The 25625-nt window shown below is 70.8% G+C and overlaps 2 protein-coding genes across 3 annotated transcripts in view; one reads left to right on the forward strand and one right to left on the reverse strand.

The window, feature by feature from the left end:
• LOC102447944 (coronin-7) overlaps positions 1–25625 on the forward strand; it is a 103239-nt gene that overhangs the window by 50830 nt on the left and 26784 nt on the right. The gene's annotated exons all lie outside the window — the stretch shown is intronic.
• VASN (vasorin) lies at positions 11289–24843 on the reverse strand. Its single transcript, XM_075899094.2, has 2 exons — positions 24712–24843; positions 11289–13871 (listed from the first exon to the last, which is right to left on the reverse strand). The coding sequence occupies exon 2, from the start codon at positions 13861–13863 to the stop codon at positions 11866–11868; it is 1998 nt and encodes a 665-aa protein (XP_075755209.2). The 5' UTR covers positions 13864–13871; positions 24712–24843; the 3' UTR covers positions 11289–11865.

Raw genomic sequence — 25625 nt, forward strand, 5'->3', positions numbered from 1 at the left:
TCCCAGGGCTGCTGTGGTTTGGAGCCGCCGCAGACCCAACGGAGCCTGGCGCCAAGGTCAGGCTGAGGCGGATGCAGGGGCCGCGCAGGGACGCTTGGCCTGGCGCTGCCCGGAGGCTGCAGCTGGGCAGGGCCCGGCCCCGGAGCGCCAGCCTGGCCCGTCACCAGCAGAGGAGCCAGCCCGGCCCAGTGCTTGCTGCCAGCCCTGGGCTGTCGTGTTCCCCGGCGCCCTGCAGAGTCCAGCCGTCCCCCCCGCGTCCCTCTCCCCCGTCCCCCAGGCGTCCCTCTCCACCGTCCCCCCGCGTCCCTCTCCACCGTCCCCCCCGCGTCCCTCTCCCCCGTCCCCCCCGCGTCCCTCTCCACCGTCCCCCCCGCGTCCCTCTCCCCCGTCCCCCCCGCGTCCCTCTCCCCCGTCCCCTCCGCGTCCCTCTCCACCGTCCCCCCGCGTCCCTCTCCCCCGTCCCCTCCGCGTCCCTCTCCCCCGTCCCCCCCGCGTCCCTCTCCCCCGTCCCCCCCGCGTCCCTCTCCCCCGTCCCCTCCGCGTCCCTCTCCCCCGTCCCCCCGCGTCCCTCTCCCCCGTCCCCCCCGCGTCCCTCTCCCCCGTCCCCCCCGCGTCCCCCCCCTCCCCCGTCCCCTCCGCGTCCCTCTCCCCCGTCCCCCCGCGTCCCTCTCCACCGTCCCCCCGCGTCCCTCTCCACCGTCCCCCCCCGTCCCCCCCGCGTCCCTCTCCCCCGTCCCCCCCGCGTCCCTCTCCCCCGTCCCCCCCGCGTCCCTCTCCACCGTCCCCCCCCGTCCCCCCCGCGTCCCTCTCCCCCGTCCCCCCCGCGTCCCTCTCCCCCGTCCCCCCGCGTCCCTCTCCACCGTCCCCCCCCGTCCCCCCCGCGTCCCTCTCCACCGTCCCCCCCGCGTCCCTCTCCCCCGTCCCCCCGCGTCCCTCTCCCCCGTCCCCCCCGCGTCCCTCTCCACCGTCCCCCCCGCGTCCCTCTCCCCCGTCCCCCCCGCGTCCCTCTCCCCCGTCCCCCCGCGTCCCTCTCCACCGTCCCCCCGCGTCCCTCTCCACCGTCCCCCCGCGTCCCTCTCCACCGTCCCCCCGCGTCCCTCTCCACCGTCCCCCCCGCGTCCCTCTCCCCCGTCCCCCCCGCATCCCTCTCCCCCCCCCCCCGTCCCCCCGCGTCCCTCTCCCCCGTCTCTCCCCCCCCCCCCCGTCCCCCAGGCGTCCCTCTCCCCCGTCCCCCCCGCGTCCCTCTCCACCGTCCCCCAGGCGTCCCTCTCCCCCGTCCCCCCCGCGTCCCTCTCCACCGTCCCCCAGGCGTCCCTCTCCCCCGTCCCCCCGCGTCCCTCTCCACCGTCCCCCAGGCGTCCCTCTCCCCCGTCCCCCCGCATCCCTCTCCCCCGTCCCCCCGCGTCCCTCTCCACCGTCCCCCCGTCCCGCTCACCCCCATCCCTCTCCACCGTCCCCCCGCGTCCCTCTCCACCGTCCCCCCCGCGTCCCTCTCCACCGTCCCCCAGGCGTCCCTCTCCACCGTCCCCCCGCGTCCCTCTCCACCGTCTCCCCCAGGCGTCCCTCTCCACCGTCCCCCCGCGTCCCTCTCCACCGTCCCCCCGCGTCCCTCTCCACCGTCCCCCCGCGTCCCTCTCCACCGTCCCCCAGGCGTCCCTCTCCACCGTCTCCCCCGCGTCCCTCTCCACCGTCCCCCCGCGTCCCTCTCCACCGTCCCCCCCGCGTCCCTCTCCACCGTCCCCCCCGCGTCCCTCTCCCCCGTCCCCCAGGCGTCCCTCTCCACCGTCCCCCCCCGGCGTCCCTCTCCCCCGTCCCCCAGGCGTCCCTCTCCACCGTCCCCCCGCGTCCCTCTCCACCGTCCCCCCCGCGTCCCTCTCCCCCGTCCCCCAGGCGTCCCTCTCCACCGTCTCCCCCGCGTCCCTCTCCACCGTCCCCCCCGCGTCCCTCTCCCCCGTCCCCCAGGCGTCCCTCTCCACCGTCCCCCCCGCGTCCCTCTCCACCGTCCCCCCCGCGTCCCTCTCCCCCGTCCCCCAGGCGTCCCTCTCCACCGTCCCCCCCCGGCGTCCCTCTCCCCCGTCCCCCCCGCGTCCCTCTCCCCCGTCCCCCAGGCGTCCCTCTCCACCGTCCCCCAGGCGTCCCTCTCCACCGTCCCCCCGCGTCCCTCTCCACTGTCCCCCCATCCCTCTCCCCCGGGCCAGCGTCACTCTCCGCCCCCGTTGTCCCGCTCACCCCCCCGTCCCTCTCCCCCGGGCCAGCGTCACTCTCCGCCCCCCCCCTGTCCTGCTCACCCCCCCGTCCCTCTCCCCCGGGCCAGCGTCACTCTCCGCCCCCCCCGTCCTGCTCACCCCCCCGTCCCTCTCCCCGGGCCAGTGTCACTCTCCGCCCCCCCCGTCCCGCTCACCCCCCCCGTCCCTCTCCCCCGGCCAGCGTTACTCTTCGCCCCCCCCGTCCCCTCTCCCCCCGTCCCTCTCCCCCGGGCCAGCGTCACTCTCTGCCCCCCCCCATCCCGCTCACCCCCCCGTCCCTCTCCCCCGGGCCAGCGTCACTCTCCGCCCCCCCCGTCCCGCTCACCCCCCCGTCCCTCTCCCCCGGGCCAGCGTTACTCTCCGCCCCCGTCCCTCTCCCCCCCGTCCCTCTCCCCCGGGCCAGCGTTACTCTTCGCCCCCCCCCGTCCCTCTCCCCCCCGTCCCTCTCCCCCGGGCCAGCGTCACTCTCTGCCCCCCATCCCGCTCACCCCCCCGTCCTCTCCCCTGGGCCAGCGTCACTCTTCGCCCCCCCCCGTCCCGCTCACCCCCCCCGTCCCTCTCCCCCGGGCCAGCGTTACTCTTCGCCCCCCCGTCCCTCTCCCCCCCGTCCCTCTCCCCCGGGCCAGCGTCACTCTCTGCCCCCCCCTCCCGCCCCCCCCGTCCTCCCCCCTGGGCCAGCGTCACTCTCCGCCCTCCCCGTCCCTCTCCCCCCCATCCCTCTCCCCCGGGCCAGCGTCACTCTCCGCCCCCCTGTCCCGCTCACCCCCCCGTCCCTCTCCCTGGGCCAGCGTCACTCTTCGCCCCCCCGTCCCGCTCACCCCCCCGTCCCTCTCCCCCGGGCCAGCGTTACTCTTCGCCCCCCCGTCCCTCTCCCCCCCGTCCCTCTCCCCCCCGTCCCTCTCCCCCGGGCCAGCGTCACTCTCCGCCCCCCCCCCGTCCCGCTCACCCCCCCCGTCCCTCTCCCCCGGGCCAGCGTCACTCTCCGCCCCCCCCCCCGTCCCACTCACCCCCCCGTCCCTCTCCCCCGGGCCAGCGTCACTCTCGTCCCGCTCACCCCCCTGTCCCTCTCCCCGGGCCAGTGTCCCCCTCCCCCGTCCCCTCACCCCCCCGTCCCTCTCCCCCGGGCCAGCGTCACTCTCCGTCCCCCCACCCCCCCCCTCGTCCCTCCCCCTGTGCCAGCGTCCCTTCTCCCCCCAAGCCAGCGTCACTCTCCCCCCGTGCCAGCGTCCTTCTCTGCCCCCACCTCCCCCTCCCCCCTTGTCTCTCTCTCCCCCCCTCCCCCGCCCCCCTCCCCTCCCCCCCCCCCGCATGCCATGTGCTGGCCCATGGGGGAGACGCAGGGTGAAGGAATTCCGAGGTGGGACCAGATTCTGCGTCGCATGCTGCTCCCTCGCCCCCCTGCGGGTGCCACTTGCTCCGCGTCTCCCCCTGCCTCGCAAGGGTTACGTGGGCCTGGCTGCTGCAGGACCCGCTGGCCTGGTAATTATCCCTGTAAAAATAGCTGCGTGCTGGTGAGGGGCCGGCGGCTGCTGGAAGGCGGCGAACGGCGCAGCTGCTGGAATGAGTCCCACGTGGGCCAGCGGCCTCGCCCCGGCTGGCGTCCTGGCGTGCGCCTGCTCTCCCGGGCACCAGGCTCCTCCGTTCAGACTCGGAGGCGCGGGTGTGCCACACGCGCACGGTCGCACGGGGCGCGCTGCGGCCATGGCTGAGCACTGCGCCCGGCTAGCGGAGGGAGCACGCTGGCCCGCGGCGGGAATGCTGGTGCGAGCGGGGGGAGGCGCCCTGGCGGGTGCCCCTGAAATCCCACTGGCCACGGCCCGCTCCCCGAGGATGCGGCGGGAGGCAGATTTTTATGCAGGGAGGATCGCGCCCGTCCTCGTGTTTTCTCTGTCTCCCTCCATCAGGGGTCCGAGCTGTCCAGCCCCACGGCCACCGAGCCGCACAGAATGGCTGCAAGCACCCCTGGTGCTCCAGCTCCTAAGTGCCTCTGCCGCTGCCGTGGGGCTGGGGGTGCAGGAAGCACAGAAGAGGGAGCAGGAGGGGGGATCCCAGGACACCCCCAGAACGTGCTGAAGTACGTCCCTGGGCCGTGGGATGGATCCACTGCGCCGGGCTGGATTTACCGCCAGCTGCAGCAGATAAAGGCCCCCCCTGAGCTGGAGCAAGGTGGAAAACCGTGGGGCTGCTTGGCAGGCAGAGAAACCCCGGGCTGGGTTCTCCCGTCGAGCCGGCGCTAGCCCTCGGCCGGAGCAGGGAAGCGTGGCAGCGCCGGGAGGATCGGGGCGGCTGGGTTAGGGAGGCACCAAACAGCGAGGTCTGGCTTAGAGCGAGGAGGTCGGGCCACATGAAAACAAGGGCCTGGCTCATGAAACTGACGAGGGTGCTTAGAAACTGAGCAATGCTCTTTCCCTACGCGCTGCCTGTGGAACTCATTGCCACAGGAAATCAGCGAGGCCGGGCCCGGAGAGGGCTGCGGCGAACACTCAGAATCACACTCACAAGAGTTAACTAAGACGTTTCGGAGGAGCTAGAAACCCTCCTGCTCCCTAATTGACGGGGTCAGGAAGAAACTTCCCGTGTGGCCTGGCAGCCCAGAACTGAAGGGCTCTTGCACCTTCGTCTGCAGCGCCTGGCGGCAGCGCCAGACTCCTGGGACTGCTCCAGCCCGGCCGTTCCGCTCCTCTGTGATTAGAGCTTCTGTCAGAGCGCTTGGCCCGCAGCACCGGAAACCCGCTGGGATTAGCAAATAGCAGCCTGGCCGAATGTGGGTCTGGCGTGGGCTGCAGCGCGCCCAGGCTCCGGCAGCGGCTTCCTGCTCCCGCTCGGTTCCCAGCAAGGGCTGGATCTCGGAGCAAGAGGGATTTGGGCTCTAATTGCAGGGGGTTTGCAATCCTTCCCCCGTGCTGATTCAGCCCCTCGGAATTAGCAGCCGCCGCACGACGGGCCTGCTCCGCTGTGGCTGGCGCGCTCTGCCCGCACTGCTGGGGCCGTGGGGCGCTGCCCGGGCCGCCCTCCCCCGGCTCAGGAAGCTGTGGGGTGGCTATGAAGGAGGGTTGTGCCTGGCTGCCCTCGGCCGCCAGCTGCCAGGGCGAGGCTCTGGAGCGGCTGTTGGAGGATCATCCGCTGGGGTCATCTCCCACCATTGCCTGGCCTCCTCTCTGCTCCGCCCGGAGCCCGCCCGTGCAGGGGTGTGAGCCAGGGCGGGGGCGCCCAACGCTCCCTCCGGCCTGGACCGCTGTGCAAGTCGGAGGACTCCAAGGTTTCACCAGCACCAGGCTCGCACGGGCTCCCTTCCTGGTGAAGCCGCTTGTGCGTCCGGGCCGGGGAACCGGCCCTCACCTGGTCGCCCCTCCGGCCGTTGGGCAGCCCAGCCGAGCCTCGTGCGTCAGGCGCTGCATCCACCAGTGACAGTGTCTTCCCACCCCGGGCTGGGACAGTCGCACCTTCCCGGGGCCTCCCTGGTAGCATCTTGGGCAGGGCCTTTAATGCCACATTTGAACGGTGATGTGCTCACAACCCAATCTGCCCCGCCCGTCGGTTGCAGAGTGCTGGGATCCACCCCAGAAGTGGCTGCATTTAAGCTGGGTGAACCAGCGGGACCCCTTCCCTAGCTCCGGGGTGGAGCTGAGCTGGCTGGGAGGGGGCGGGCAGGACGTACCGGGCTGGTAACACTGAGCTGACAGTTCTGGGGCCGGGGCGTTGGACCCTCTCTGGGAAATCGAGCCGTGGCCCCGGGCCTCCTCCCCCGCGCTGACCTGCTGGCCGAGGGGCGGAGGTGCAGGCCAGCTGACGAGCGAGTTCCAGGGCAGGTTCACTTGATCTAGGGCGCTCCGTCCTCCTGGCCTCCCCCCGCGCGCTGCCCGAGCTGGCCAGGAAACACGGCGCAGGCCTGTTCCGCTCCCCCGGCGTGTACGGCAGCAGGTGCCACGGAGAGGCGCTCCACGGCTACTGTTCCGAGCGCGGCGCACGACTCTGGTGCGCGGCCGTGTAAGGCCTCGTCTGTCGCCTTGCACTGGCGGATCCACTGCGCGGTCTGCCTGCCACCTGCTAGTCCATTAGCGCAGCCAGTCAGGAGCGGGCCCAGGGCAGGCGAGAATTTGGGGAGGCGAGAGGCAGCCGAGAGAGCCACAAAGCAGCAGTTAATATCGCAGCCGGCCGGCCAGCCCCCCCGCTGGGGCAGCGAACGCTTGACGTGAGCGAGGGTTTTTCATCTCCCCGTCGCGGGGTTGGAAGAAACACAAAGCGCCCAGCGAAAATATTTACTCAGCAGCAATTTTCAGAGGAATCTGGGCTGCTAATTTAAAAAATCTGCAGGGAGGGGACGACAATGGGCCCTTTGACTGGGAGAGGGCGGCTCGCGCCTGCCCGCCGACAGCTGAGTGCCAGCTCCCTCTGGTCCAACGCAGCCCGCCAGGGAGCCCACCTGCGGAGCAACTCGCCGGGGCCCAGTCGCGCCTCTTCCGGACGACGCGCGGCCCGGCCACATCCTCCAGGTGCTGGCTGACACCGTCCCGCCCACCAGCCCCCCATCCTGGGCTTTCCCTGCCCACCGAAGGCTGGCGAGTGCGCTGGGTTTGGCGGATGTGCCGCCCGCTAAGAGCTGGCCCGAGATCAGCATCCGAGCTCGCCTGTGCCCCATTGAAAAGCTGCCCCTGGGCTGTGCCGGCCTGCGGCGCGCTCCCTGCCTAGCCAGGGGCTCCAATTCTCAGACCAGCCCCGGGCCGTGATCCCACCGACAACGCCAAACCTCCCTCTGAGATTCAGCAGGCTGGGAGCGAGGCCCATGCTCTGCCACAGACTCCCTGTGGAGCCTTGGTCATGTCACTTTGGTCCCTCTGTGCCTCAGTTTCCCAGCCGCCCCACAGGCTGCGAGGCGCCCAGCTGCTCCGGTGATGTGGCTAGGGAAGTAGCGACGTTAGCTATTATTTATTGTGTGGTGTTATTGCGGCATTCAGTGCTCCAAAGGCAGGTGCCAGGGTGGGGTAAGGTGGTACCCCCTAGCCCTCCCCCAGGCCCGGTTCTCCTGGTGCCTGGTGCTGGAGCGGAGGCAGGTGTCTGGCAAGGCGAGCCAGCCCTGAGCCATGGTGAGGTGCGCCAGAGAACTGCTGCACATGCTCACTAACCGGGCTGCTCCAGAGCCCCCATGGCCCCACGGGGAACCCGATTTCCAGGCCACGTGGCCCGTGGCTGGGAGTCGACCGACCTCTCTGTGCGGAGAGGAGGGTCTGAGTCTTGCCCTGGTGAGGGGCTGCCCCGTGGCTGGACAAAGCCATGCACTGGGCAGAGAGAGGCTTCAACAGACACGCAGCACGTGAAAACAAGAAGGTAGACTGGAAACCACTAGGCAGCCTTACCTGGGCCCCCCCCACTCACACCCGTGTGAGTGTGAAGAGGGTGGGCACATGCGTGTGAGGAGTGGGGGGCCGTACACACACGTGTGAGAAGTGGGGGCGTGCACGTGGGAGGGCATGCACACACATTTGAGTGAGGGCGTGCACATGTGCAAGGAGTGGGGGCGTGCACGCACGTGCAAGGAGTGGGGCGTGCATGTGGGGGGACGTGCGCACACGTGCGAGGAGTGGGGGGGTGCACACGTGTGAGGAGTGGGGGGTGTGCACACGTGTGAGGAGTGGGGGGCGTGCACACTTGCGAGGAGTGGGGGCTAGCAGGTGTGAGGGATGGGGTGCGCACGCACACCAAGATCTATTCACGGCTGCTAACGCTGCTGGCCAGCACTGGGCCCCGCGGGGCCAAGCGAGCGTGTGGTGCTCTGGGAGGCGCACGGCTGGGCCCTTAGCACTCCCGTGACACGGCCCAGCGGCGGTCGCACTGAGCCCCCGCGTGGTGCGTCGGATTCTGGCCCAAGTTCCCCCGCCGCAGGACAGTGCTTCGCCACGGCCCATCCCGACGGCGCTCGGCTCCCTGGCCTGCGGGCCGAGGCCGGGCCCTGGGCACATGGCACGCACAGTGAGGGCTCTGGGCAGAGCCGGCCGGGGCCTGCAGGGGGATCGGCCCAGCTCCGGGCGCTCGGTGGCTGCTGCCATTGAGATCGGGGGGCCCGCCGAGCCGGGGCGGCCTGCACCTGGCCTGACCCAAACCTGGGCACTCCCCTCGCAGCCCCGCCTGCCTGGCTGGCCACTCCCGCAGGCAGGGGCGGCCGGGGGGAAGCGGGGCTGGGGGTCGCGCCATCCCTGCCCGCCCAGCTCTTCCGAGGGGAGCCGGGCTGGGCGCGTAATCCGAGCCCTGGAACGCTCCGCTAATGGGAGCCAGGCGGCCCGCGAGCGAGCGGGGGGCGGGGGAGAAACGAGAGGCAGCTGTGTCAATATTGATGGAATTCGGCTAAGGAAAAGTGAAACCGATGGAATTGGAAATTCTCGCACCCGCCCTGTAAACGCGGCCGGAAACCGGCCCATCCCCCCGCCCTGGGGCCCGGCGGGCGCTCGGTCTCCCCCCGGGGCACGGTGGGCGGGTTGGAGCGCAGGGAGGCAGCCCCTGGGCCTGGCCCACACATCCCCTTGCCGGGGTTCAGGGGGACTGGGCCCTGGGCAGATCGGGGACACGGGGCCCCTGGCACAGCCATTGGCAGGCGCCCCTCAAATCCCGGCCGTGCCCTGGGGTGGACCGCGGCAAGGGGCATTGGTGATTCCGAGGGCTTGCTGCCTTACACCCTGCCCGTGTACCAGCAGGGTGCCAACCCCCAGCCGGCTCCCGCCCCGGGTGGGGGCAGCCCGTCTCTTTGCCGTCCTCGGGGATATGGGTTTATCGCTACTCCCAGGCCTACGCTGGCGGGGATCGTTCCTGTGGCCCGTTATTCGCCGCTGCTGCGTTCCGCCCCCCCAGAGGTGGCTGCGTTTTCGTGCTGGGTGAGGCTCAGGGAGCCGGCCTGCTGAGAGCGTCATACCCGGAGCAGGGAGCAGGCTCCTCCCTGGGGCACCCCATGGCTCCCGGTGCAAGGGCCGAGCCTTCCCTCTGGCCTGCTCAGAGCTGGGGCCGGGAGGGCTCGCTCCCCCTTCACTGTGCGGAGCGTTGCTCAGCTCCAGCGCCGTGTGCTCCCCCCGCCTTTGGAACGGGGGTGGCCGGGGAGGGGGGCTCCCTGGAGCAGAGCAGCGGGAACCGCTCCTGCATGTGGCCACCCTCCCCAGGGTAGAACAGCTGCAGCGGGCTCGGCTTTCCTTTGGGTGGGCTCCGTTTCCACCTTCGCTGTTCTGCCTCCCCTGGCCGGCCGGCGGGGGCGGGGGCCTGGCGCTCCGGGGCAGGCGACGGAAGGGAAGCCTGATGCCAGGCAGCACTGGGGGTTTTACGCAGGTTGGTGCAGAGGCTGGTGGGTTTCGGGGGGATGGCTCATCGGTAGGGGCCCTGCGATCCATCCGCGAGAAACCCCCGCGTGTTGCCTGGCTCCGTCCCGACCTGCCACGGCCAGCGTGGCCCCGGCCAGTCAAAGGGGGTCTGCGCCCAGCCGGCCCAAGGCACAACGGGCTGCCCCCGCCCTCCCCAGAGGATTCAGTGGACAGGTGCAGACACGCTGGGCCGCCCTCGGCGAGCTGTCCGGAGTGCGTCCCCAGCCCCACTGTGCCAGGGGAGAGCCGGTCCCCCGTGTGGCCTGCCCGCCCAGCCAGTGCAGCCCCCCGCTAAGGCCCGAGCCGGCCACTCCACAACCGACTTGGGGAGGAACACACTGGATGCAAGGGGGGAAAACTGACCAGTGGTGCCCGGGGGGGGTAGGATTCCCCAGGCGGCCCGTGGAAACTCGCCCCGTCCACTCTGCACTGCTGGCGACTGGCCGGCCCCGGGTGCCGAGGCAGGGGGAAGAGCAGCCGCCAGCAATTGGAAGCCTTGCGCATCCTGGCCTCGCGCCGGGGAAGCGTCCGGCTCTCCCGTTTGCCCTGGCCGGGTCGCTCGCCCTGGCCCCGCGGACGCAGGGCTCATCCGGGGAAAGGAATGCCCCTTATCAAGCCAGCCTGCGCAGCCCTCCCAACCCCCTCTTAAGCTTCGCTCCCGCCCGCCCCCAGCGGAGAATTAGCTGAGGCTTTTTAATGAAAATAAACCTCGTGGGTGCAGCTGGCACCCCGCTTTATCCTGCCAGGTGCTGCCGGAGACGCGGCGCTAGAGACGGGCACGTCCTTCGTGCTGTGTCTGTGCAGCGCCTAGCCTACGGGGGGCCTGTACCGTAACTGGGGTGCCAAGGCTCCATCCCTGCAGTAAGTGACCACTCAGTACTGAGCGCTGGCACAAGGGAAACTGAGGCAGAGCCACTCACCCAAAGATAGCCCCTGGGTCAGTGGCAGAGTTGGAAAGAGAACCCAGGCCTCGCGGTTGGGTAGCTGGTGCCCTGGGCTGTGCTGCCGTAGCTGGCACCCATCTGCCACCCCTTCTGCTCCAGGAAATTGTGGCCTGGTTCCAGATGCTACGAGGTGGCCACGCTGCCTCGGGGAGTAGAGGATCTTTTGCCGCTAGCTGGCCTGGCCACGTTCCCTCTCCCCTGCTGCCTGAGAAAGAGCTCCGCTTGGTCACAACTCTGCCTCCGTCCCGCCCCCGGAAAACCCACCCGTGCACCTGGCGCGAGCTGCGTCTCGCGGGGCCATCTCAGGCAAACGGCTGAGCAGGGGCAGCCAGAGACGGGGTCCCTGGCACGGGCAGAAGCTGCTGCCGGGGAAGCACGTGGGCCAGACCCAGGGACCCGCGTGGGGCGTGCTGGCCAGTGCTTTGGACCGGCGCTAAATCGCTGTGGCCACTTTGAACCTAAATAAAACCAGAGATTCACAGTAGCTGCTGCAGCCAGGGGGTGGAGGAAGCACAGAGAAGGGGGGAAGCTTGACAGCTGGAGGGTTCCAGGGGTTTATTTCCCCTCCGACTTACACTGCCAGAACCAACTTTTTGCACAGGAGTGAAAACAGCCCACGCCCCACCCGCCCTCCCCCTGCTGGCCCCCGCAAGGGGGGCTGCCATCCCGCCCCAGGGCGCCACAGCCGGAGCGGGAACTCGGGGACGTTCCCCCTTCTCGGAGACGCCGGCGGGTCGGTCTGTGGCGAGCCGGACTCAGAGCGCTGTACAAAAGATTTTATTTTGTACAAAAAGCATCTTCCTTCGTCCAGCTCCCCCAGCCCACGGGCGGCTCCGCGGTGGACGAGGCTTTCCCAGAAGAAATGGGAAATCGCCTCTATAAATACTCTCTGCAGTTCTTAAAGCTGCCGTTCCCGGGCCGGCTCCCTTCCCGGCACTGGGCAGGCCAGCCGAGAGGCCCTGCCCCTCCGCCGCCGAGGGGGGTGGCTTTTCCTTCCTTTATTGCTTTTCGGGGAGGCTGAGTCTCTTCCCGCCGGCGGGGCCCCGCTGTTCCCAGCACCCGGAGGGCAGGCGGGCCCAGCTGTTGCTCTGCAGTGGTAGCTAACACCCCCGCGGCGGGGCAGCGGGAAACGCAGGCACCTCGGCACGTGCGGAGCAGATACGCTCCAGTGTCTACTTCCTAAGCGCACAAGCCTCTAGGAAAATTGCACATTACGTGTTGGGGGGTTTGTCTTAAATTAAGTTAACCCTTCGCTGTCCCATGTCCCTGCGCCTGAACAACAGCCAGCGCGTACCCCGGCCGGCTGGGCTCCGCACCGGCGACAGTCTCTCTGTGGGGCTAGAAATAGGACGGCTTGGCCGCCGGGGCGCTGTTCCCGGGGTAGTGTGGGTGCATCAGGGGGACCTCGCTTTCGAGGCCGTGGGGCACCACCGCGTTCTCCGGCAGCCTTGGGCTCTGGGGCCCCAAGTCTCGCTTGTCCAGACACGTTTTCACCCCTTCCAGCTCCAGGGGGCTGGAGCCCCCCCCGGCGCCGGCCTGCGCTTTGGCCCGTCGGTGCCGGAGACAGTACATGCCCGTCACCGCGGCGATCACCACCAGCAGCACGGCAGCCACCGCCGGCACGACCGTGAGCGTCAGGTTGCCGTCTTTGCTCTGAGTGACGGGCAGGTGCTGCTGGTGCGTCCCCTGCGCGGCGGCGGTGCGGGCCTCCACGCAGAACTCCCCGCCCGTGGGCCTCTCCCCCAGCGGGCCGGCGCACAGGCGGTAGGTGGAGTTGGGCCTCAGGGCGCGCACGGTGTACTCGGCGAGCGAGGTGGGCAGGCTGAGGGTGACCGGGCGCTTGTCGGGCCCCGACAGGTTGCGGTAGGTCAGGCGGACGCCTTTCAGCTGCTCCTTGGCCTGCTGGTAGTGCTGCAAGTCCACCGTGAGCGAGGTGCTGCCGGCGTGCGTGACGCTGATGTGCTTGCTCCGCGTGGGCGCCGGCGTGGCGGGGGGCGGGGTGGTTCCCGGCGCCGGGGCCTCGCAGTACAGGCCCGCGAAGCCGGCGGGGCACTGGCACTGCAGGTGGTTGTGCGCGTCCAGGCGGCAGGTTCCCCCGTTCAGGCAGATGCGGGGGGGGCAGAGCCATGCCTCGGGGCTGGTGGGCGCCGCGGGCGGGGACGGCGGCCGGGAGCTGCCCGGCGGGGGGGCCAGGCTGGGGGATGCCCCGCTGGGTGCCCGCGGCGGGGGCCCGCTGGTGCTGAGCGGCGAGCCCGGCGGCGGGGAGGCGGTGCTCACGGCGGGGGTGGGGGTGGCGGGGCAGCCGAAGTCGGCGTACTCCAGCTGCTGCAGGAGCTTGGCGGCGTTCTTGGGCGGGAAGTGGCAGCGGGTCTCCTGGGAGCGCCGGAGCTCCACGTGGCCGCCGCGGGCCCAGCGCGCGAACCAGCCCAGCGCGCAGACGCAGTTGAAGGGGTTCTCGGCCGCCGTCAGGGCCCGCAGCCTGGGCAGGGCGCCGAAGAGGTCCTGGGGGAGGCTGTGGAGGTTGAGGTTGCTGATGTCGAGCTCCTGCAGGCTGCCGAGGGCCCCGAAGTCCTCCGCCCGCAGCTGAGCGAGCTGGGCGTTGCCGGCCAGGCTGAGCCGGGTGAGGCCCCGCAGGCGCCGCAGCACGGCGGGGACGCCGGCCAGCGCGTTGTCCGACACGTCCAGCTCGTGCAGGTTGTGCAGGCCCTCGAAGAGCTCCGGGTCCAGCCGGCTCAGCCCCAGCCCCGCCACCTTGAGCGACTCCAGGTTGCCCGCGCGGAAGGCGCCGGCCTCCAGGGTGGCGATGGCGTTGTGGCTGACGTCCAGCAGCAGCAGCTTGGGGAGCCGGAGGGGGGGCACCGCGCGCAGCTGGTTGTGCTGCAGCTTCAGCTCCAGCAGGCTCTCCAGCGTGTCGAAGGCGGCCGGGTGCACGCGCTGCAGCCGGTTGCGGTCCAGGTAGAGGCGCTCCAGCCGGCGCAGCCCGCGGAAGGTCTGGTTGGTGACCTCGCGCAGCAGGTTGGAGGACAGGTCCAGGTTGACGAGGCCGGCGAGGGGCTGGAAGACGGCCCCCTGCAGGCTGGCGATCTCGTTCTGGGACAGGTCCAGCTGCTGCAGCGCCGGCAGGCCCCGGAAGCTGTCGTCCTGCAGCGCCGTGATGCCGTTCTCGAAGGCGTAGAGGGAGGCCGTGTCCGTGGGCAGGTCGCTCGGCACCCGGGGGCTCCTCCGGCCCGCGCAGAACACCACCTGCGGCTGGTGGCACTGGCAGCCGGCGGGGCAGCCCAGCGCCAGGGCGGCGGGGGGCAGCAGCAGCAGGGTCCACAGCAGCAGGGCCTCCATGCTGGACTCTGGGGAGGGAAAAACCAGGCACTGTCACCTGCCAGCCGCTGGGGAGGGAGTCAAGGCTCTGCCTACGCTCCCGTTCGCAGCCCCCGCCGGCCTCCCGCCCTCCCCGGCTCGCACGGCCAGACCCCGGGGACGTGTCCTCCGCAGCGGTGAAACCTGGCGCCGTGCCGGCGGGCTCCGGCCCCTCTCCCTGGGGACCTGGGCAGGATGGGGCAGCCCCCAGCCAGCCGCCTGTGGCACGGCGCGGCACAGGGGCCTGCGCTCCAGGAGCCCTGCTCAGCTAGAGGCACCCGCCTGCCAGCAGCCTGGCGTCAGCGGGCGGGGACACCCAGGGCGTATGTGGACAGGAGCCTCCTCCCTGCCCCTCTAGGGCGGGGGCCCTGGCCCAGCTCAGCGCAGAGGGGGGATTTCTCTGCTGTTCCTACTCAGGCCCAGGGGCAGCGGATTTGCAAAGCGGCAGTGATCACTAGGCAGCACAGCCCCGTTCGCCTCCTCGCCAGAGGGCAGCGCCCGCCTTACCCGCAGAACAGCCCCGCAGGCTGTGGGCTGCCTTCGGGGCCCTGCCTGGGACGAGCCAGGGCCCCAGCTGTGGGGCACAGCCCTTCTGCCCGCAAGACAAGGCAGCCACCCCCCCCGCCGACGCGCCAGTGTGCTGGGCACCTAATGCCCATGGGCACCCATGGGGACCGAGCAGCCACGCCCCAGCACCCGACTCAGCGGCAGAGCCGGGTCCGTGACCTCACGTTGTCCCCCCTCCGTACTCCTCATGCCCTCCCCCGGGTCTCTCTCCTGGCTCCCCTTGCTGCTGGCGCACCCCCGGCTCTGGCCAGGCCTCGCTCCAGGGGGGTCTGGCCCGGCCGCCTGCGTTACTCAGCTCGGGCTCCCTCGCGGGGAACATTTCATCCCCGTGACTCACATCCTCAGCACGCGGCCCCGGCTGCGCTCAGCAGGCCAGGCCCGGGGGCCCAGGGCGAGAGCCCGGCCGTCCTCTGGGCTTCACCTCCCAGCCTGGCACCTTGACCCCCCTGGCAATGCCCACGAGGGCCCGCCCCAGCCCGGCAGCTCTGGGCCCTGCCGCACTGCGCCAGCCACACTGCAGCCCCCTCCCTGGGCTGGACGGGACGGGGGGACCCGCTGGCTGGAATTCAGTGGGGGGCCATGGAGCCGGCGTGACTAACAGCTACGCCCAGCCCCGGGCAGGGTTCCCGTCGGCATCCCATCCCCCACATCCCCGGAGATGGGGCTAGGGGCCCCTTCCCCCTCCTGCCGTGGGACCCCCTGGCTGCCGGAGGGAGTTGCCCAAAGCGCTTTGAGCCCAAACGCCCAGCGGTGCCACGGGGCTCCCCAGAGCCCCCTCGCCACCTGCCCCTGCTGCTCCTCTGCCGGGGCCAGCAAGGCCTCGGCCTCCCCGCTCACCCCCACTCCTTGGCGCCATCTTCAGCCCTGTGCTCCCACGTGCCGGTTCCCCCCCCGGCGTGGCCCCAGTCACGGCTCTGGGGGGAGCGGCCGGGGCCGTGGGGCCCTGAGCCGCCAGGGGCTGGGTTCACGTGGCGTCTCCGTTGGAGAGTGGGCTGGGCGAGGGCCAGGACGGGGCTGCTCTCTCATTTCAGCCCCCGACCGCAGCCTGCAGGAGCCCCCCGTCCCTCTCGGCTTCTGCCCGTGGGCCCTTCTCTGTCTGTCGGGGGGCAGGACTTGGCTGGCTGGTTCCCCGCCCTTGGCAAGGGGCAGACACCCCGTGGGGCAGAGCACGTGGCCCGTTCCCTGCCCCCCAGGCAGACGGCCCCAAGCACAGAGCCATCAGCCCCCCCCCCCCCCCGTACCCTACTGAGGGAGGAGCAGGGAGGTGGGTTGGAGCCGCCCCTACCTGAGCAGGGGCCGGGAGGAGCGCAGGGAGCCAGCGTGCACCAGGCCACTGGGCCCCAGGGGCTACTGGGTCTCAGCCCATCTCTCAGCCCCGGGGGGGGGGGGGGGGGGCTTTGTGAGCAGGGCAGGGCCAGCCCGGCTCCGGCCAGGTAATAAATTGTGGAATGTGCAGCTGGGCGGGGGAGGCCGGCGGGGGTGCCAGGCCGTGGCTGGGAAAGCTGCTCGCCCATCCCGCTGCCCTGCGTGTGGGGACCAGGCTGCCCCAGGGGGGTGGCAGCTGGCCCCCCGCCCCTCCCCCATCACTCAGCCAGGGAAAGGAGGCACCTAGCCGAGGCTGGGGGCCCGAGCTGTTCCCCGGGGGCCCGCCCCAGGTCCTGCCCGCCTGCTGCCCATGTGGTACCAGCCCCGGCCTCCCGCAGTGGACAAAGGCAGCGCTGCCAGGCCGAGTTAGAGGACAGGGTCCCATTGCCGGGGGGGGGGCTGCCCTATCCCCCCCCACGGATTGGCAGGTCGGTGCTTGGCCCCCCACAGTGCAAGGCTGGTCTGAGCCGGAGCTGTGAGCAGGGCCCCCCTTGCTCCGGGCAGCGGGACTGGCTAGCAGCTGCCATCCCCATGGGGCAGCCTGGCCCCCACACCCCGGGGCAGAGGAAAAGGCAGGTTTGAGAGCCAGGGGGTGCAGGGCAGAAAAGGTGGGGAGCCCTGTCTGCACTGCCCCCCTCCCCCCCGCACTCTGTGCTCCCCCGGCCGGCCAGGAAAGCTGCGGTGGCACAGCGGGGACTGGCCCAGTTCAGAGCAGGCGGCGGGCGAGCCCCCCCAGCAGGGAACGTGTGGCAGCACCACGCAGGGGAGCAGGCGAGGGCCGCGGCTGGAGGGACAGGGTTCCTGGGCACCGCAGCACAAGGCGCAGCCCCTCACCTGGGCGGCCCTGAGACGCCAGCCTGGCCAGGGAGTGCCCCCTCCTGAGAGCCGAGCGCCAGGCGGGCAAAGCCCCGTCACACACCCGGGAGGACGCTGCGTGGCTGGAGGGGCGGCTCCCCTGCCTGGCAGGGATGGGGGATCCCGGGCGCTGGCGAGGGGCAGAGACCAACCCTCAGCAGGGCCAGAGCCAAGCCCGGGCAGCGCCCGCAGCCAGCGGGGCCTTTCCCCTGGAGCAGCCACAGGGCGCTTAGGACTCAGCAGGGCCAGCCCACACCGGGGTCTGCAGGGGGCACTTGCCCTCTGCGCTGCCCAGCCTGGGGAAGCAGGGAAGAGGGGACAGCCCTCAGCCAGCCACTGCTGCCCCCATGTTCACCCCCGGGAGGGCTGCAGGCAGGCGGGTGCTCCGGGGAGGCGCGCGGGGGCCTGGCAGGGCACCAGAGGGGGCAGGCTGCCAGCGCTGAGCCGGGAGTCAGCTCTGAAGTGCCAGGCTCCGGTTTCGCTGACGTGTCTGGTGCTGCAGCCAAGCTGCTGACTCAAGTCTGCTGCTGGCCCTTTAATTGTGGGGGCATTTCCTCCCCACTGCCGGGGCAGGCCAGGGTGCAGGCGGCTTGGCCCCCCGGGCCTCTCTGCGGGCTGACGCTCCCTGCCACGAGCCTGCCTGTCCCCGGAGGCCAGGCAGGGGCGCTAATTGCCCTTCCCTGGACTGAGTGGCAGCCCCGCCAGGGAGAGCCGGCCCTCCCTCCTCTTTGGGGAGACCCCGTGAGCCCAGCCTGCCCCCGCACAGGGCCAGCCGAGAGCCCTGGGCCGTCGGGGCTCCCCGTGCAGCGCCTAGGCGAGCCGGGGGGCCAGGCCCCGAGGGGTTAACCGCAGGCCCGGAAAAGCTTAGCGCTGCTCAGACGGGCTTACACCTAATGAACGGGGGAGACAGGAAAGGGGGGGCCAGGGAGGAGCCGGCCGGCCGAGACAAAGCCCCGTTCTCTGGGCCCGGCCGGCGCAGAGGAGGGGCAGCGGTGAAGCCGGCCCTGCCTGGCCGCTCGCCTGGCCCGTGGGCCCGCAGACACGGCTGGAGGGGTCCCATTCCCTGCTGCAAGCTGACCTGGGCCCAGGCCGACCCGACCCGTTCCATGCCAGCAGGCCTGGGCGGGGGCTGTTTATGGGTGGGGGGACCGGCCAGCCGGGCTGTACTGACTTCACTGGCCTCTCAGAGCCCAGCCGCCCACTCAAGCGCCCTGCCTTGCAGGCCCTACCTGCTGCACTCCTCCCCCACCCCGGCAGTGAGTGGGGTGGGGCTGGCCTGCAGACACCCTGCCCCCCAGCCGGTGCGGAGACATGCCGGAGAGCAGCCCCGCCCCACACGAGGAGGTATGGGATGGGGGGGGGGGGGGGGGAGGACAAGGCAGACCAAGCGAGGTTGTTGGTTTTTTTAAAACCAAGACTGCTGGCTGAACCTGGGGAACGCCCTGCTGCAGGCTGTTATGCATGCGTATGTGAGCGACACCAGCCCAGAGACACCCCCCCAGGCCTCCACATCCTCATGCTTCTGGCTAGAAACGGACCAGCCCTGGGGGAGGAAGGAGTTGCTGTCTTGGTGCTCTGCGGCTGGGAGGGGCACCCCCCACCAGCCACCCCATCCCCCCAAACCAGCCCTTCTCTCAGGGCTGCCCCCTCAGCCGGTTGGGGGCAGCTGTAAATTTTCCCTGGGGGTTTCCTAGCAGCCCTACCAACTGGGTGCCCACACTAGAGAGGTGCACAAGTCCCTTCCAGCAGCCAGGACAGGAGGGGTTGGGTGGGGAGACAGATCCAGAGTCTCTGGAACCTGCCTTCCCAGGGCGCTGCTCCCCGAATGGGCTGACCCCTCCGCCCGCTGCGGCCGCACCCTCCTGCCCACAGGCGCTGGGCTCACGCCGCCGGTTGTCAGGGCACCGCTAGGCCAGGCCCGGCACCAACACCAGGTCCCATGGAGCTGGGTGCAGCCCCACGTGCCAGCCCCTTGCCCCACATGCCAGCCCCTTGCCCCACATGCCAGCCCCTTGCCCCAGCATTAGCTGCCAACCCCCCTTGAAACCCAGCCACCAGTGCCCCTTGCTCAAGGCTCCATGTCAGCCCGCTCTGCCCCTCCTTCCCCCACCCCGGCTCCTAGCCATGGGAACAGCCCCAAAGCATCCCCCAGCTCCCACCTCTAGGCCCATGTTCCGGCCCCAGGGACCTGCCTCCGAGCAGCCTCAGCTGCCCCCTACCGTGCCAGAAGCCGCTCACCCTGGGCCTCGCTGTGTCTGCCAGGCCGCCCCTGCCACCTCCACCCCAAGCTAACCCGAGGCTCCTCCCATCTCTGCTCAGCCCAGGCAGCAGCTGGCTGGAGTGGGCCAGGCTGGGCTCCTAACTCCCCTAGGCGGGGCTCTGCTGATCTACCCCTTGAAGCGCAGCTGGGCCCTGGACAAAGGCAGGCGGAGGCCACGTGCAGCCCTGACCCCGCCCTGTGCCCACCACGGCCCTGTGGGCAGCCTGTAATTAGTGCCGTGCGCAACCCCTAATTGGGCAGGGTGCTTAGTAGGCGGCCAGGGGGAGCAGAGCCGCTCCTGGTGCTGGGGCCAGGAGCACTCAGGGTCCTAGACATCACCAAGGTTTGATCCCTCGCTCCCCCCCCCCCCCCCGGCCCGGCCCAGCTCCCCACTGGCTCCCCGCTGCTGCCAGGACCCTCCAGGGGCCAGTGCTCTGCCTGGAGGCCGGGCCAGGCACCCGTGCAGTGTAGCCTCGGCTGTGGTGTCAGCACAGTTGCGTGGCCGGGGGTGCGTCACAGACAATGGCGCCGGCGGGCCATGGGCAGCGCCGCTCACTGGGCCCCCCCCGCCCACACAGAGCAGGTACATGGGCACCGCCCAGCGCCACAGCGCCACAGCCGTGGGACAGACACAGCCACGTCCCTCCTAAGCCACAGCCGGGCTCTGGGTCTTCCCCATCCTCGGGGGTGGGACCGGTTTCCTACCAGCTACGGGCTAAGCCAGCTCTGTTCGGTCCTCCCCCGAGTCCACAGCCCGCTCCCCTCTTTATAACCCCCGGTCCTGGTCTCCCGACTCTCCCCGCCTGACTCAGCCTGCCGAGCTCCTCCCAGCCGCTCTTCCAACCCTCGACCCGCCGAGGCGCCCGCCTCCGGAATGCAGCCGGCTCGGCCGTGTCCTTTCACGCTGCAGGCCACGGGCCCGCCCCCGCCAGGCCCAGCCGAGCGACAACTCCTCGAGTCACGATTTAAAGACCATGCCACAGAGAATCCGCCACCACGCCGCAGGAGCGCGGTAGAGGCCAAAAGCAGCACGCCTGGCCCGGCCCGGCGCCGCTGCAGACAAAGGGGGAGCAGGGAAAGGAGAGCTGGACTGTGATGAAGCCGTTCCCGTCCACGTTGTCTAGTCACGTTTCACCTCCAAGCTGCATCAAGCCAGCGTCCACGTGTGGTTCAGCCGGGAACAGGCTCCAGCCACGAAGCGACCCACAGCCCTGGCAGGAAAGTGCAACCCCACCAGGGACTCTGCCAATGGGGCTGGGGGTGTGACAGCGCATCGGGGTCCCTCCGATCCCGCAGCAGCAAGAACAGACTCCACCCGCCAGTAGAACGGGGGGTTTATTGCTCCGCCAGGACACAGCGCAGCACAGACGTGATGTGTCTACAGGAGCCTGGGCCAGGATGCCTCAGCCCCCTTGAGATGGGGTCCCTGGGCCCCTAGATTCCAACCCCCTCAGTCTGTTTCCTTCATGGTTCCAGCCCAAGACTCCCCTTCCCCCAAACACTCCCTTCCTTAGTTCCCTTGCTACCCTCAACCGGTCAGACCGGTTGGGTCTTCATCTACGCGATGGGGCAGTGCTCCAGTCACCGGCCAGTAGGGGTCACCCACAGCCCAAGCATAACAACCAGCAAGGTATTGACACTACATCACAGGGGGAAATTCCTCCCCAGCTCAAATGCAGCATCAGTTGGGGACGGAGTGGGGCTCTCCTGCCAGACAGTGGGGGAAGAATTCCCTGAGACCTCCCCAGCCACGGCCGGTGGAGGCATTTGCTAACAGCAGCTCCCGTTGGGCCGTTTGACCATCCTTCTGTTTGTCTGTCCCCGCTGCTGGGGGGTCCCAGAACTTCACTCTTCTGGTGGCGAAGCGTGGTCCCATGTCAAACCTGATGGCCAGTTTATGGCCCGTTCCTATGCTTAAATAACTCCCCTCCCTCCTCGTATTGATCCCTCTGGTAGGGCTGCTCTGTGAATCCATCGCCCCCCAGTCTCCTGCGGGATAGGCGAAGCAAGCCACGTGCCTGACGTTCTCACAAGGCAGGTTCTCCGCTCCTCTGATCGGCCTAGGAGCCCTTCTCTGCCCCATTCCCGGCAGAATTCATCTCTCTTCCCACGGGGGAGCAAAGCTGCACCCAGCGTCCCGGGTGAGGTCTCCCCAGCGCCGAGTGTTCCGGGACGGACACATCCCCGTCGACTGGAAACGCCTCCTGCATCCAGGACCACGCTCGCCTTTTCCACGGGCACCTCAACGCTGCCTTGCGATCGACCAGCTCACAAGGGTCCGTCTCGTCCTGCGTCGCTGCCCACCGACCAGCTCACAGCAAGACCTCCCATGGTTCGTCCCAAAGCGCACGGCCTTGCACTTTGCACGATTCAACATCGTCCCATTTCTATTATGCCACGTTTCAAGGGCACCCAAATCTCTGCGGCCCGGAGGTGGCGCGCTAGGGGTTAACCCTGGTGAACTGCATCAGCCACTCTTGCCCACCCTTATCTTAGGGGATCCCAGCTCTCCTATGGACCGCCTCGGTCTAGGAAGCCGGTTCTGTTCTCAAAGACAGACCAGGGCTAGCCCCATCTCCCTCGCATGACATCACAGGGGCCTCGCCCAATTACTGTTTACCTTGATGTCTTTAATCCTCTTTCAAAACGTGTCCTTCCACTGGCCCGTCACCCACACGCCGGCTGGGTGTTCACAGTCCCGGGGAGCGGCACTTGGACCACTGGCTGAGAGAGAGGAGTTTGCTCGACAGCCGCAGCTGGGAGGTGGAGGCTCCTGCAGGGAGCTCCCAGGTTCGGTTCTGCCTGTCGGCGTGACACGCGCAACGGAGGCCAGACTGATGGCCAGGGGTTCCCCAGCTCGCTGGTCGTTAGGGATGTTCCGTGTCGGGTCATCAGCGAATCGAGTAGCTGATGGAATGTCTGTCGGCTCGTCGGTAAGGGGGGCGCTCGCTACCCCGCTGCGCCTCCCCCTCTGAAGTGTGCAGGAGCCGCCCAGGGGTCTTGTACATTTTGGGGGGGGGGCAGCAGTTGGGAGGGGTGCGAGCGGGACAGTTTCAATCCTGGCTTGCGCCATTTCCCCTCTGCCTCCCCTGCAGAGACGGTGCTGGGGGGGAAATTGGCTCCCCCCAGCACCAGCTCCGCTCCCCCACCGCTGCCCTCCTGCGGTGAGTGAGAGCAAAGCTAATGTCAGCACATCCTCAAATCCGAGGTCTCCCCCGTCTTTCTCGCGCACCCTGGTGAAAGCTGCTGCCTGTCACAGCTGGAACCTCCCGCTCAGCCGGCTGAGCCTTTCAGCCACACTGAGCCCCTCACCGCGGTATCAGGGCACGTCGGGCTGTAAGCTGGGCCTGGTCTCGGAAGCTGGGCGTTGTTGCTGTGGGGTGGGAGAGTGGAGGTTGGCTTGGCAGGGAGGGGGCGCGTTCCACTGCTCACCACCAATGCAATTGTGCCGGGTACGCGCCTGCCCCTCGCACGCGAGCTCCGTGGTACGGCCCTGCGGGACCCGGCACTGAGCGTCGGCTGGGCTGGAAAACCTCTGCGGTTCCACACGTGCAGCGGGGCAGGAGCCTGGGTATCACCACGAGCGGTAACCGGTAAGCCCAGGCTTGCTGGTGAACCCTTCCAGCCCTCGGCAGCCTCGACCCGGTCCCACTCCTCAGCCCTTTGCAAGTGCCCGGCCCAGGGCCCCCTCCGGCGGCTGCTGGTTCTGTGATGCGCCGCCCTTCAGGCTGCCCACCCCTGGGCCTCACCACCAGGCCCCGACCCAGCCCTGCGTGTCGGGTTGCAGGGCTGCTCCGCCTGGGCCGTGGCTCCGCATCCGCTGCCTCCTCTGGGGCCTGAGCACGGCCCCCTGACAGGCCCACTTGAGTGTGTGCCCTGGGAGCAGGCAGGGGGTCAGGCTTAGCCACTTAATCCCCCTCCCTCGCTCCCCCTGCCCAGTTAATTAAATCTCCGAGGCAGCCCCACAGGAATGCGCTGGCTGGGCTGCCGGTTGCATTCCCTCCAGCCAGCGGCAGCAGGCGGGGGGGGGGGGGCTGTGTGCAGCCCCCGCTCCCTGCGCCTGGCTGGCCAGCCGAGAAGGGGGCTTTCCAGCCCAGCACGGCTCCGCCCGCCCTGCCAAGCTGCTGAAGGGCTGCCCCAGGAGTGACAGAAAGCAGCCGGGGTGCTTTCCGGATGCAAGGGCGGCCTGGCTGCGACACCCCAGCCGCCCACGCCCCGCCGCAGCGCCCCGCGCCAGTGAGAATTCCAATCCCATGACTCCGCCGCGGCGAGACCGGCAGGGCCGCTCCAGGCTGCGCAGGGGGAGGAAGGGAGTTTGGCAGGTGAGCCAGAAGGGAGGGGCCTGAGCTGGGAGTTACCTCAGGCCCCGGAGTGACCCAAGAGGGCCAGGGAGGGATGGTGCAGAGCACAACATTAGTAATTAGCCAGCTCATCCTCACCAGGCTCCGCCCCCCCGCCACGGCCAGCGACTGGCCCCCAGCAGAGCGGCCAAGGACCGGCTGGGCCACGGGGAGCCACATGGGGATGCTTCGGCCACTGGCCAGGCAGCGGAGGGGCCCTGCCTGGGCCAGGGCCCTCATACAGGCCGATGGGCTTGGTGTGCGGCTGGGGGCCGGTGGCACTGGGCGACTGTTCCTACCCCGACAGGCGCTTCCCTCTTGCTCACCCCGTCCCTCTCCAGGCCAGCTGTCCCCGGGCCGCCCCACACGTCTCCCCCACGCAACCTTCGCCAGCCCGGCGCCATCCGGACCCAACGCCCAACAGCAGCTACGGGAATTCAGCACCAGCTGGCAAGGAAGACGCCTCTTCCCTGCCGTGTGCAGCCCTGTGCCACCTTCGCTGGGCACGACCTGACACGGCCATGCCCCGCTCTAGGGGGCCACGGGCCAGTAAATCCACCAGGGACCGCCCCAGCCCTCACCCCGCTCTGGGAGCCAGCTGTGCCCCTTCCCCAGGGCTCAGTGCTACCCAGGCGGGATGCTCTCCCCGCCGTTAGCCTGGCTCTTTACAGATGGGCCCAGCACCCCCCCAGGCTAGGCCCCACCTGGCCCCGCATCCCGGTACCCAGTCCTGCTGCTGAGAACACTGCTTCTCCGAGCGCTCCCAGCCATGTGCGCCAGCCCCGGGACCCTCCGGCAGAGCAGAGCGCGGGGCCTCGCTGAGCGGTGGCTCCCCGGGCGGGCGGCCAGCGGAGAGGTGAGCTGCCGGGCTGGGCTCTGCGCCGCTGGAAAGAGTCCAGCCAGGCTGCTCATTAACAGCCCCCTTTCCTGTGTCTGACTATTTACAGAGCGGCCCCCGCGCCGGGCGGCCCCGACCCCAGCCCCATAGGACCGCATCCCCGCCCCAGGCCCGGCCGGCTGGGCTTTGCTGGAGACTCCCGCGCCCTGGCCTGGCGGCCGCTGCCCCCGCCCCACTCGGCTCCGTCCCGCAGGCGCGGCGGGTGTCTGGGCAGGGCAGCCTGGCGCTGGGGCTGTTCCGCTCCCCACCCAGGCCCCCGGGGGAGGGTGCCCAGCCGCTCCCCCGTCCCTGCTGCCCCCCAGCCACCCTGGCGCAGATCCCGGGGCCGGCCGCGGAGACGTCCCAGCAGCGGCCGCCTGACCCCCCCCCCCCCCCGGGGCTCCGCTGGGCTGGCGGCGGCTCCCCCCGCGCCGGGGATCTTGTCGCGGCCGGGCAGCACCGCGAGCCCCTAGAGCTCGGAGCGGGGGATGCGGCTCCCCCGGGACCGGCGCGGGGCGGTCGGGGCTGCGCCCGGGGAGGGCCTGGCGAAGGCGGGATGGACTCACCGGGCGATGCGGGGCCGAGCTCCGGGCGATGCGGGGCCGGGCCAGGGCTGCGGGCACCGGCTACAGCGCCTCGCGCCCCGGCCTCCGCGCTGAGTCCGAGCTGCTGCCGCCTGCCGCGCGTCCCCGAGCCTTTACGGGCAGGGGGCGGGGCCCCCGGGCTGCGCCTCCGGATTGGCTGCGGTGCGGGCCGGGGGCGGGGCCGGGGCGGGATGGAATCCTCGGGGACTGGCAGCGCCCCGGGATCTGCGTGCGCGCGGGCCAGCCCCGCTCCCCGCCGGCCGGTTCCCCCCCGCTCCCGGCCGCCCCGCTCCCCGCCAGCCGGCCGGTCACCCCCCCCCCCCCCCCCCCCCCTCGCTCCCCGCCGGCCGGTTCCTCCGACCCGCTCCCGGCCGCCCCGCTCCCCTCCAGCCGGCCGGTCCCCCCCCCCCCCCCCGCTCCCCGCCGGCCGGTTCCTCCGACCCGCTCCCCCACCCCGCTCCCCGCCGGCCGGTCCCCCCCCCCCCCCCCCCGCTCCCGGCCAGCCCCGCTCCCCGCCGGCCGGTTCCCCCGCGACCCGCTCCCCGCCGGTTCCCCCCCCCCCCCGGCTCCCGGCCAGCCCCGCTGCTCCCCGCCAGCCGGTTCCCCCCCCCCCGCTCCCCGCCAGCCGGTTCCCCCCCCCCCCTCCCCCGCCCCGCTTCCCGCCGGCCCCCCCCCCCCCCTCCCCGCCAGCCGGTTCCCCCCCGCCCCGGCTCCCCTCCCCGCCAGCCGGTTCCCCCCCCCCGCTCCCCGGCCCCCCCCCCAGCCCCGCTCCCCGCCGGCCGGTTCCCCCCCCCCCCCGCTCCCCGCCGGTTCCCCCCCTCCCCCATCCCCGACTGGCCCCGCTCCCCGCCGGCCGGTTCCCCCCCCCGCTCCCGGCCAGCCCCGCTCCCCGCCGG

Source organism: Pelodiscus sinensis, chromosome 15 (assembly GCF_052426305.1).
Source record: "Pelodiscus sinensis isolate ZL-2025 chromosome 15, ASM5242630v1, whole genome shotgun sequence".
NCBI lineage: Eukaryota > Metazoa > Chordata > Testudines > Trionychidae > Pelodiscus > Pelodiscus sinensis.

Coding starts and splice junctions, on each gene's coding strand:
- VASN (XM_075899094.2), bottom strand. CDS start 13,863: ATGGAGGCCCTGCTGCTGTGGACCCTGCTGCTGCTGCCCCCCGCCGCC.